Below are 12,877 nucleotides of genomic sequence, written 5' to 3'. Positions count from 1 at the left end.
CACATTAGATAACTCGGTGGGTTTTTTTATTGAAAACCTAAAACAGGTAACATCCAGCATTCCAGCCCTACCCACCCACCATACCCAGATTCCTGTCTTCTTTGGATGTCTTCCAAAATTGTTCCTCACCTCCATTATTCCTGACAGGGGGACAGCTGGCCTGCTGCCCTATTTGTGTCTTCACGTGAGCAGAATAAGTTAGATGTGCTTCCCAATATACACCTGGAAATCTTTGGGAGAATGGAAGAAAAATCCAAAGCTTCTGCCTGAACCTTAGCCCAGAAAACTATGAATTGCTCCTGCTCATCTCCAGGGGATGTTGACCCTAATGATGATGATGTAAATCTCAATGTTAACTATTTCACTGCTGATCAAAGCATAAGCAAATAAAGATTGACACATTCTTCTGGAAATGGCATCTCTTTTTGGCATCATGAATAGCTGAAGCTTGAGTTATAGACAGCTTCTGTAGGTGTACCATCCTAATGAGATCCAATGACTGGAACACAAAGCAAGACAGGGTGCAACTTTTTAACAGTGAGGGTAATTAATCATCGGAACAATTTATCTAGGGATGCAGTGAATTCTCCATCACTCAGAGTCTTTGTATCAAAACTGGATATCTTTCTAAAACATAGCTCCAACAGAAGTTATGGTCTTGATGTGGCAATTACTGGATAAGGTTCTGTGGCCTGTATTATGCAGGAAGTCAGACTAGATGATCATTATAGTCTTTGTCCTAAATTCTATAAATGATGTGTAATGCTCACTCTTACTTTGCTACATGCTGCACATATGTGCCCACACACACACACACACCTGTGTGGCTCCCACAGGTTTGTCTGTCGGCTTGGGGCCCTGAATGGCCGAATAACCAAAAAAAAAAAAAAAAGGCGTGAACTCTTAAGGTGCCACAAGTCCTCCTTTTCTTTTTGCGGATACAGACTAACGCGGCTGCTGCTGTGAAACCTGGCAGAATAACCAAAGAACCTTTCCACCGACGGGCTGCCGGTGACCAGGTGCAATGTCCCTGTTTCGCTGTGAGGTTAAGTTCGCAGCTGTTCTTTGTCACCCTTCACAAATTCTCAGGGAAGAAAAAGGACAAGTTTGCACTAAAGCCGCTGATTGGCGGATTAAGCCAATACGGTGAAGCAGCCTGTGGCTGGCCGTGGGAAACTGGGAGGGAAGTGCTGTGTCAGCTGCTCCCCCCCCCCCCGCGGCTAATGAGCGGGTTTAGGGTGGGCTAAGCATGCTCACTAACAACATCTGAAGCTACTGTCCTAAATCTGCTCTTCGTTGCGGTCAGGATCTCTTCCCTGTGCAAACCCGGGATAGACTGTCAGAGGGACGCTGGTACTCTGGTGAAGCTACATTAGGCTGCGATATCCATGACCCCTCGCTATGGGCAGCTGGGAAGCAGAGACCCAGGAGACTTTGCAAACCCCAGGTGAGCGTAGGAGAATTTGTTTCTTTCAGATCCTGCTCTCTTTAACCTTTTGAGTTGCGAGTCCCCTCCCCTGTAGAAATTGGGTGACTACCTAAGCATCGTCTGAACGCTTCTGAAACCCGGCTTACTTCTTTTGTTTAGGTTAGTGGTTTGCGTTTGCTTAAGGTGGGACCTGATTTTTTCTGAGTAACTGCAACTTTGAGGGCAGCGGATCCGTTTTGTCTGCACTTTTTTTCCCCTTTGGTTATTTTTGTAACTAAACTCTGCACATCAGAAGAACTCAGAACTACGAAGGTCACTATCTGGCACATATTGCCGTTCATGTTTACATCTCCCACTGTTGAAATTGACCCATTTCATCTTCTATTCTTGGGTAATGTGTTCAATTGGCTTTTGGTCATTGTGTGAAGGGTGGCTGAAGCTCAGCAGGAGCTTTTTGTCTGTTTATAAAGGCTATGAAGGGATGAACTCGAAAGTTTCTTGCTGGCTATTTAAAAACTCTCTGACCCTGGACAAATACTGGAAAGCCTTGCTAGTGGGGCCTGAAGCCAAACCTGTTAAATAACTGTCTTAAAGTACCTGGGGAAAAAGAGCCAAAGGATATCTTTGATTTTCTAGGAACTCTCTTCTAGCCTCAACCTCACTCTGGGGTGCAGAATATCAGGAACGCTTAAAATATAGGCATGGAGGAGTGGAGAGAAAGAAAGTAGTAAATTTAAATACTATCTATTGCAAACCTTCTTTGATGGATACAAAGAGCCGGCAATAAAGGAGTATTTGTGGCACTTTAGAGACTAACAAATTTATTTGAGCATAAGCTTTTCTGAGCTACAGCTCACTTCATCGGATGCATTTTTTCTCCCTGCTGATAATAGCTCCTCGTAATTAATTAGTCTCTTACAGTTGGTATGGCTACTTCCACCTTTTCATGTTCTCTGTATGTATAAATATCTTCTTACTATATGTTCCATTCAATGCATCTGATGAAGTGAGCTATAGCTCACAAAAGTTTATGCTCAAATAAATCTGTTAGTCTCTAAGGTGCCACAAATACTCCTTTTCTTTTTGCGAACACAGACTAACATAGCTGCTACTCTGAAACTTGTCAAAGAGCTGGCAGATGACCTACACCTGTATCTAGAATCAGAGTAGCAGCCATGTTAGTCTGTATCAGCAAAAAGAACAGGAGTACTAGTGGCACCTTAGAGACTAACAAGACTTTGTTTGAGCATAAGCTTTCATGGGCTACAGCCCACTTCATCAGATGCACTGAATGGAACATATAGTAAGAAGATATATACACATACAGAGAACATGAAAAGATGGAAGTATCCATACCAACTGTAAGAGGCTAATTAATTAAGAGGAGCTATTATCAGGAGGGGAAAAAAACCTTTTGAAGTGATAATCAAGATGGCCCATTTGTGAGGATTTCCCCATGTTAAGTATTCTCACACCCTCATGTCAGCTGTCTGAAATGAGCCATCTTGATTATCACTTCAAAAGTTTCCCCCTCCCCCCGCTGATAATAGCTCTTATATAGACTTCTATTCCCCCCTCCCCACCCACTCCCTGTCCTGATTTTTCACATTTGCTGTCTGGTCATCCTACTCTCAGGGGTGTGGGGGAAAAAACACCTCATTGTGGGGTGGTTTTATTTTGTCAAGAAGAGTGGCTACACTGCTTACCTTACAGTGGCACCAAGGCTTGTAAGCTGTGCAGTGTAGACACTGCCTTGTAAAACGGTGCAGTAATATATTCAGAAAATGGTGGGTTTTAGGGCTCTTAATGGCAGAACATCAATTACCTTTTCCTGAACCACGGGTTTAGGTTACTAATTCCAAATTCCTGGAGGGCACATCTCTTGTAAACAGACAGCTTGAAATTGTGTCCCAGTTTATCAGAGCCTAATACAAATATTTTTGGTTCTAGAAAATGGCAGACCAGAAGTTCCCAGTGAAGAGTCAAGCAGGTTTACCAGAGATCAGCTCTTCACACTGGCCGCAACAGCTTGTTTGAACTTCAGTTCAATGATTTGCTATTCAATCCTTGGGCCCTTTTTTCCAAGACAGGTAAATCAATTTTCGGCTCCACAAATTATTCAAATTACTTGCATATTTTGTAGATCTTCTTCTTTTTAAGTTGCTTCTACTTTAAAAAAAAAAATTAGATCATTTATATTGCAGCATCACCACTAGAGGCTACATGTGAGCCCAGGCCCCTATTGTGCCAGGTGCTGTAAGAGACAGTTCCTGTCCCAAAGCACTTGCAGCCTATTTTAACTGAGGCAGATAAATCATAGAAAGTGGTGAAGTGATTTGCCCTGCCTCGCATAGCAAGTCAGTAGGAAAACCAGGAATAAAACCTAGGTCTTGACTCACATTCCAATGCCTTATCCTCTGGATCACACTCTTCCCTCCCCTCCCCCATCCACTTATGACTTCCCCCTTGGTCTTTCCCAGGCTAACGTTTGCCTGGCTGGCAGATAGGAAAACCACCTTTACTGTCACATTAAGTTGAGCAAACTTAATGTGCAAGCTGAGAAAAATAAATAAATGCGTGTAGAGTACATCAGTGTAATCATTTTAGAGCAAATCCATTGCTGAGAGAGGGACAGGCCCTTGGGCAATGCCTACAAGAGAGGGCTAAGGGTTTTCTCCTGGAACATTCCAGTGTTCCACTCCCCTGCCTCATGGAGTGATCTTCAAAGCTTGCCACCAGGATCTGTGAGAGGCCATTGCTCTCTGCGCAGAGGCCTTGTACTTCTGTTTCAGTGCTGGAGTCATTCTGGTTCTTTCCCCCCTGGCAGTGTAGCTCTTGTGGAAAGGAAAAGTACAGCTACAGAACATATTACCTCTTCCCAGGTAATTTCTATAAGGCCAGTGGGGAGATGTCGTCATCTTTCCTCCTGACCGTTCCACACCCTTCCTCTGCATGGATCCCAAATTTGCAGGATGTTCTCTGTGGCATCCTGGGATGTGGGGGTACAGGAACCAAGCTGTGGAGACAGCAGATTCCTTCATTTGCCACTTCCTTACAGGGGGGATGAGGTCTGTGCACACCAGGTTCCACCTGCGTATGGACTTAGGGAATGCGCTCTGTCCCTGAGTAAGGTCCAGTTAGCTGACCAGTAGTGCAACACAGCAACTTTAGAATTTCCATCCTTCACACCTGCTTCCACGTGGAATAGATGCTGCTCCTGCTCCTGACTACAGAAATGCTGAATTGTGGTGCAAGGTGATTTTAAATTGCTGTCGAGTTACTGCTGAATCTCCCACTATTTAAAAGAGAAAATGCTTTATGACCATACTGGCAGGTACAATGTAAGAAGGATGAAGATGGAAGACTTGATTAAAAGTATTTTACTTAATGCTAATATTTTTCTTTGTGTACTGAGGTCTCTCCTTTTATTGATCCATCTTCTAAGACTGGCTGTCATGGTGTTTCCTTTTGCAGGCAGAGAAAAAGGGTGCCAGTGACACGGTTGTTGGACTGATTTTTGGATGCTTTGCTTTATCTAATTTCTTGACTTCTTTAATAGTAGGCAATTATGTAAGTATTTTTACAGTTTTCAGTACTGACTTACTTATGGAATAGGACCTAACAACCTTAATCAGAGACTAGTCCAGATAAACCAATTTATGACTGCTGACATATATGTTTGCTCTTTTAAGCAAGTGAAAAGATATGTAAACATAATAATGGCCATACTGGGTCAGCCCAAAGGTCCATCTAGCCCAGTGTCCTATCTTCCAACTGTGGTCAATGCCAGGTGCTTCAGAGGAAATGAACAGAACAGGTAATCATCAAGTGATCCATCCACTGTCGCCTATTCCCGGGTGTTTAGTGGTCAGGAAAAACTAATTATGGGCACTCTGAGACTCACTCCATACTCTAGTAAACGTATTTATGTTGTCTTCCTATTTTCCAATTGCTTTTACAGATATCTGCGCTCTTCCTTTCAATGAAGAGTCTGGACACCTGTAAATTCAGCTAGAAACTAGGAAGACGTCCAGCAGCATGAGACTAAGTTACTCTGCTGACCATCAGCAAGTTCTCTACAGTAGAGAAGCTGCTGTTTTTTTTTTTTTTAAAAAAAGAAGGCAGGTTTCTCTCTGACTGCACATTCAGCTAGCTGGGTTAGAAGCAATAGTTTGTGTGCTGTTTTTACAGCACTGGGTTCTAAGAGACAGACCTCTCAAGAGAAAAGGTCAAAACTAGGACTGTCAAGCGATTAAACAAATTAATCATAATTAATAGCACAATTAATCGCACTGTTCAACAATAGAATACCTTTTTATTTAAATATTTTTAGATTTTTCTACATTTTCAAATTGATTTCAATAACACAGAATACAAAGTGTACAGTGCTCACTTTATATTTATTTTTGATTGCAAGTATTTGCACCATAAGATAGAAATAGTATTTTTCATTCACCTAATACAAGTACTTTAATGCAATCTCTTTATCGTTGAACTTACAAATGTAGAATTATGTACAAAAAATGCACACACAAACAAAACAATGTACAATTTTAGAGCTTGCAACTCTACTCAGTCCTGCTTCTTCTTCAGCCAATCGCTCAGACAAACAAGTTTGTTTACATTTGCAGGAGATAACTCTTCCCGCTTCTTGTTTACAATGTCACCTGAAAGTGAGAACAGGTGTTTGCACAGCACTATTGTAGCCACCGTCGCAAGATATTTACGTGCCAGATTCAGTAAAGATTCATGTGTCCCTTTATGCTTCAACCACCATTCCAGAGGATATGCATCCATGCTGATGATGGGTTCTGCTCGATAACTATTCAAAGCAGTGCAGACTAACACATGTTCATTTTCATTATCTGAGTTAGATGGCATCAGCAGAAGGTTGATTTTCTTTTTTGGTGGTTCAGGTTCTGTAGTTTCTGCCTTGGAATGTTGCTCTTCTAAGACTTCTGAAAGCATGCTCCACACCCCATCCTGCTCAGATTTTGGAAGGCACTTCAGGTTCTTAAACCTTGGGTCAAGTTCTAAAGCTATTTTTAGAAATCTCACATTGGTACCTTTGCATTTTGTGAAATCTGCAGTGAAAGTTTTCTTAAAAAGAACAACATGTGCCGGGTCATCATCAGAGACTGCTATAACATGAAATATATGTCATAATGTGGGTAAAACAGAGCAGGGGGCATACAATCCTCTCTCAAGGAGTTTGGTCACAAATTTAATTAACACTTTTTTTTTTTTTCCCCTGAGCCTCATCAGCATAGAAGCATGTCCTCTGGAATTGTGGCCGAAGCATGAAGGGGCATATGAATGTTTAGCATATCTGACATGTAAATTCCTTGCAATACCCGGCTACAAGAGTTCTCACTTTCTGGTGACATTGTAAATAAGAAGAGGGCAGCATTATTTCTTGAAAATGTAAACAAACTTGTTTGTCTGAGTAATTCGCTGAACAAGAACTAGGACTGAGTGGACTTTGTCTTTGAGTGCAGGTATGTAACAAAAAAAATCTACATTTGTAAGTTGCACTTTCAGGATAAAGAGATTGCACTACAGTACTGGTATAAGGTGAATTGAAAAATACCATTTCTTTTGTTTATCATTTTTACAGTGCAAATATTTGTAATAAAAAATATACACTTTGATTTCAATTACAACACAGACTATAATATATAAAAAAAGAAAATAGTTAATTTCAATTGGTCTTCTATTGTTTAACAGTGCAATTTTAAAAGTGTGATTAATCACCATTATTTTTTTAATCGCAATTCATTTGTGAGTTAACTGCCCTAGTCAAAACTGTGGCCAGAATATGCTGTAATCAAAGTTCTCCTATCCACTCTTTTTGAAGTATCTTCTTTTAATTTCAATTTTGCCTCTCTTTGTGACTAGTACTCAAAGATTTGAGAAACCCCTTGTTAGTCTCTTTCAAAATTGACATTCCTCCCGCCCCCACCTTCTCACTGCAGTGATTATAGTCTGGCCAGTCAGTGGGCATGGAGCTAAACCATGCAAGAAAACTTTTTAAAGCTGGAAAATGTCTTCTAGGTTCTTACCTTAAATATGGCTATCAAATATCATTCTTAAGTTAGTGTACAGGCTGCTTTAAGTCCCTAACTACACTTTTTTTTTTTTTAAACTGTGTTAAGAGTGTGTTGTCTTTTGCCCCTTCCTTTTTTTGGGCGAGGGTGGATGGTGTGCACGTGTGTTGGGGCGGGGGGGGGGGGGGGGGAAGAAGGGGATAGTACTTGAAAATCTTTTCAATGAAAGTGTCATTAGACCTCCAGTGTTTCCAATGGAAAGTCCCTTCAGTCTACAAGAAAAAGAATAAAAGCCCTTACAACAGACCACAGGGGTGAAAGTAAGGCAGTATGGGTTGCTGTAAAAGTGGCCACCGGTACCGGCCTGTACAGCTGACTTTGCCGCGACAGCGCTTTTAAAGGACCTACTTAAGCGCTGCTGCAACCGCACTTTAACGTCGTTGCCCCTTTTGCACTCCCCCACCCCCCCCCCCAGGCCGCTAATGGGGAGCGAAAGGAGCAGCTGCCCTGGGGCCGGCGAGTTAAAAGGGCCTGGGGCTCCGGCCTTTAAATCACTGCTGGGTGGCGTGAGCCAGGTAGTGCAGATGGGCTGGCTGGGGGATGTTGACCCCCCAGCCCCAACCCTTCTGCCTCAGGCCCCGCCCCTTGGGGGGGGGGGCTGTAGCCAGATACCGTACCAGTAAGGATTTCAATTTTACTTTCACCCCTGACAGACCAGTAATGTAGAGGAGGAAAAAGAGACATCTGGTTGTTTTCTCAGCAATGCTAATATATTTATATTATATAAATAATATATTTACATTGCTGCATTCGTTTTCTTCTACCCACCTCCTGACTAGTTCTAAGTTTACCTTCTTTCTCGGTCCTTTCCATCAGTCTACATTCGTCTCTCTCTTCTGTTACCTCCGCCCACATAAGTTAGACGCCTCCAGGTGCTTTCACACAGGGCTGAAAATATTCCTTTTGCTGAGCCACGTGGCTGCTCCACAGGTAGCTTTGGTTGGAGTTGTAGTCTTTATGTATTTTGACAGTATTGAGGAGTGCATGTGACTTCTCAACTGCAAGGTAAGTGAGTGGGGGGGCTGTGGAGCAGCTGAGAGGCCTCCACTGGGGGTGCTGCTGTGTGAAATGCACAATTCATTACTAATGGAAGAGACAAGTGGGTTGCCTATATCAGTGATCGGACGTTTCAGGGTTTCACTGAAAGCGGGACTGGTTCTCTAGACCCAAACAATCCAAAGAAACTGAAATGTCTGCTTATGCTAAGGGAGGGTTAGAATGCGATTAGAAGTCCCACAGGGTTATATTGTTGAAAATGACCTGGCCATAGGCCATGCCCCTAGCCATCCATTTCCTAGCTGGTAGAGTCTGTAGTGAAAGCAGGCCATGCTGTCTTGCCTCTGGCATTTCTGAAAAGGGGGAGAAGTGAGGTGCGTTCCCTACCTCAGAGGTGGTCACTAGTTTCTTTTAAAATTGGCTTCCATGACAGAATGATCTTTTCCCTGAATAATTAGCCTGCCATAGATCCTATGTTTACTGCCTTCTGGAGTCTATATGCCCTGTGCTGCATACCCTGTTGTCTTGGATTAGCTTCTAGTCTGTTAGATGAGCAAAGGGGGAGCTGACTAAAATGGCTGTTTCCATCACCTACCTTAATAGCACCGTTACTGCCTACTATAAGCAATGCTGGATGTATGTGAGTCACTCCATTTAATCGATATAAGAATGCTGGGGCATTCTGCCACTGTACAGAGACTACAGCAAACTGCTGTGAGAGAGTTAGCCCTACCAGTGACTTACAGTTGGAAAAACTAGGTTAAGTCACTTAACCTAAAAATACTCCAAATGGTTTGGTTACAAGTTAAATGTGGGGGGAGTTGGTGATTTTTCTAGAGTGTACACACAGTGTTTTTTATTTCATAACAAAACTCCCTGAATAAATTTCCTTGATAAAAATGGACTTGAAATAATTAAAATGTAACATTTATTCTTCACCAATTGCAGCTTGTACAAATGGGAGCCAAATTCATGTTTGTGGCTGGGATGTTTGTCTCGGGATGTATTACAATTCTGTTTGGGTAAGTGTTTTCTTGCATCTTATTTCTAGTGTGAAATTTGCATTGTGGTGTTAATGCTATGAAAAAGAGATGGTCTTGCTGTTTTAAAACTCAGGGATAGAAGTCAAAAGACCTCAGCTCCGTTTCTGACATTGGGCCAATGACTTAACCTCTCTGTCTTAGTTTTCCTCCTCTGTAAAGTGGGAATAATACTTACCTAACTCCTAGAGCTATAAGGCTTGTTTAGGACTGAGACCTTTGGCTGGAAGATGCCATAAATGCAATTTGCTATTTAGTTATTGGAAAAACCTCAAGTAAGTATGGTAATAAGTGCATATAAAATCTAGCTTACAAAATGGGATTTTTCAATTGTTTTAAATCCATTTGGAAATTGGAAACTTTGCCTGGTAATTGTAGGGACTAAGGCACCAACTTGTGCAATGTGTAGGCTTTATTTTTAAAAAGTGTCTATTCCCCATTGGGCAGCCGTGAAATTGTGAAATCAAGTTCAGCTTTGTGGGGATGTTGCTTGTCAAAACTATGAGGAGTAACAGAGGAAGGCACTGGAGCTCTTCACAGGGAAGAAGGATGCTGTGCTGTCCCTCTGCCCCTAAAGGGGGGCAGGGGAATTGGAGGAGGGCTAGAGGCTGTTTTCCCTCCCCTTCCCAGCAGCAGGTAGAACTCTCCTTTTCCCGTTCAGGCAGTATGGTTCAGGGCCGGCTGTGTGTGTGTGTGTGTGTGTGTGTGTGTGTGTTTTTGCTGCCCCAAGCTCGGCTGGGGCTCGTAGGCGGCGCTGGAAGTGGAGGGAGTGATGTCACCTTCTCCCAGCACCTGCAGGGGCTTCCCCGCTCCCCCACCCGGCTGTGCAGAGAAGCCCTGATGTAAGGGGAGGCACAAGGCAGTGCAGGAGCCAGTACACAGATGAGGTGGCACAGCCCCGGCTCCCCGGCAGGACTCTCCCTCTCCTCCCAAGGTAGCAGCTGGGCCCTGGCAGCTCAGCATCCCAGGGCTGGGGCTTGCCCTTCCCACAGCTCCGAGAGCACAACTGCCCCGGGAAAAAAAAGATGGTTGGAATGCCGCCTCTGGAAATGTGCTGCCCCAAGCACATGCTTGCTTTGCCAGTGCCTAGAGCCAGTCCTGCTAGGGGTATGTCTACACTGCATTGTCAGCCTGGGTCTGTGGGATCTGAGTCTGCAGACTCCAGTATCTATTATTCACACTGCATAGTGAACCCAGGCTTACCATTTCTGGACCTGGGTCTTGCGATCATGCTGACACATCCATACTGTGCTATGCTGACCCCAGTCAAACCTTATTCTTGGGGCATATTCCAGGCTTCCTAGTGTAGTCTCTAGCTGTAGCCATTCTAGGCTTTGTTTCACTGTGTATTGTGGGGAAACTTGACTGTCCATCCTACAGCACTTGACTGGAAGTTGTCTCGGCCTGCCAACGCATCCTGCTGAGTCATCTTTGGGTCTACACCCTCCCAAGAACCAGAGCCATAACCATGGGTGAAGCACTGTTAGAAGAACTTGTTTAGCTTGCACTTTCCCTCCCATTTCAGGAAACAGTAGAGGGTCCATGAGATGCTGGTGGTTATTTCAATAGTGATTTTTTGGTCCTACTGGAGGCCCTTCTCAGAAGGGAATACAGATGTAGCGGACTCCAGGTGGTGGGTGCTGTTCATGGTTCTTGCTATAACTGCAGATTTTCCCCATATGTTGACTGGTGGTTCTGGAGCAGGGCCATGAGAATGACTAGTGGGATCAGATCATGTGGACCTGGGATGCCCAGCAATGGCTCCAGAACTTTCACATGAAGAAGCAGATGTTTCTGGAGCTTTGTCATCAGCTTGCCCTGACGCTTCAACATCAGGACACACATGAGGGAGGCCAGGCTGGCCAAGAGCAAGGTTGCTCTAGCCATCTGAAAGAAGGCTGCCCCTGACTGCTACAGATCCATGGCTAACCAGTTTGGTGTTGGCAAGTCAATGGTGGGAGCTGTGCTGGTGGATGTTTGCATTGTAATTGGAACTGAGATTTACCTCAAGGTTAGTGGGCATAAACAAAGTCCCTGAAGTAATTTTGAGAGATTGGGCTTTCCAAACTGCACTGGGGCATGGATGGGACTTCAGTGTCCTTAATTTGCTCTCCTCAAGGAGCATGAGTGCATAAACTACAAGTGATACAACTCAATCATTATGGAGGCTCTGGTTGACCACAGAGGCTAATTCATGGATGCCAACGTGGGCAGTTCCAGCAAAGTGCATGGTGCCAAGGTTTTCTGCAGACTTTACCTTCGTGGACAGGCTGGGACACTATTCCCTCCAAATGAGATGGTCATAAATAGAGTAACTGTCTTCACTGTTGTTCTAGGGAATTCCACATACCCCTTATTGCTTATGAAACAGTACCCTGATCTCAGAAGGCCTGGCAAAAAAGGTTAATTACATCTTCAGTAGCTGTAGAATGGTGGTTCAGTGTGCCTTTGACAGATTGAAATCCTACTGGGGCTGTTTTGTTACCAGATTTGCCCCTTACTTTGGGATATGCTCATTTATTAGGGTTACTCTTCTGGAGGTGCAGGGGGCGGGGGTTCTGTAATTCTAGTATTGTACTGCTTGTGTCACTTGTTTTCATATGGAGCTCTATTCCTCCCTTCTGCAAGTCGCCGCCCAAGGGAGGTATCCTGGAGGACATAGGTTCCCCAGGGCTGGGTTCCTCCAGTCCCAAAATCAGATGAGCTCACACGCATTAACAGAGCAAGTATGAGTGGACCGGGTCAATCAGTACTCTCAAGCTGGCCCTTATATGTCCCTGGGCTCAATAGGCTGGACTAAGCAGCACTTCCAAGCTGCCACTCTTATATGCCACAGATACTGCACCGGAAAAGAGTAAGCCTGAGCAGGCTGGGTCGAACAGCACTTCCGGGTTGCCACCCTTAAATGCCCATAGACTTGGCAGACAGGGTTGAGCAACACTTCCAAGCTGCCACCCTCATATGTCACAGGTTCAGCACATCCCTTTCCCCGCTTTCTTGTCACAATTGTTCTGGTAGTAACCCACTTGATGAGCAAATCCCACAGTATTTTGGGGCGCTACAGGGATCTTTAGCTTAGGTAAGAGAAGCGTTGCTGCAGAGTAAATAGGGAAGCCAGAAACACAATAGAGTAAAGCTCAGAGAGAGGGAGGGAAGCAATCAGCTTAACCATAAACGTTATTTATTGAATAATAGTAATAATCACACAAGGAGAGCCTAAACAAACATAATAGTCACATTATTAAAGATCACAAAAGTCATATATAGTCAACTATACCTGATAAATCAGTCAGGGCTAGAAAGTT

General features: G+C 43.8%; 1 protein-coding gene across 3 annotated transcripts in view; it reads left to right on the top strand.

Moving 5' to 3' along the window:
* Positions 1–962: 962 nt before the first annotated feature.
* SLC18B1 (solute carrier family 18 member B1) overlaps positions 963–12,877 on the top strand; it is a 104,740-nt gene continuing 92,825 nt past the window's right edge. The window contains exons 1-4 of one of the 3 annotated variants that reach the window (XM_038396272.2): positions 963–1,447; positions 3,380–3,519; positions 4,904–4,999; positions 9,481–9,554. In XM_038396272.2, the coding sequence (XP_038252200.1) occupies positions 1,402–1,447; positions 3,380–3,519; positions 4,904–4,999; positions 9,481–9,554 (356 nt within the window). In that variant the 5' untranslated portion in view covers positions 963–1,401. Of the gene's footprint in view, positions 1,448–3,373; positions 3,520–4,903; positions 5,000–9,480; positions 9,555–12,877 lie in introns of all 3 variants that reach the window. The other 2 variants (XM_043510986.1, XM_043510985.1) reach the window with 2 other exon arrangements.

Source organism: Dermochelys coriacea, chromosome 3 (assembly GCF_009764565.3).
Source record: "Dermochelys coriacea isolate rDerCor1 chromosome 3, rDerCor1.pri.v4, whole genome shotgun sequence".
Lineage (NCBI taxonomy): Eukaryota > Metazoa > Chordata > Testudines > Dermochelyidae > Dermochelys > Dermochelys coriacea.
The sequence above is the reverse complement of the archived record's forward strand: the minus strand, read 5'-3'. Positions and strand labels throughout refer to the sequence as shown.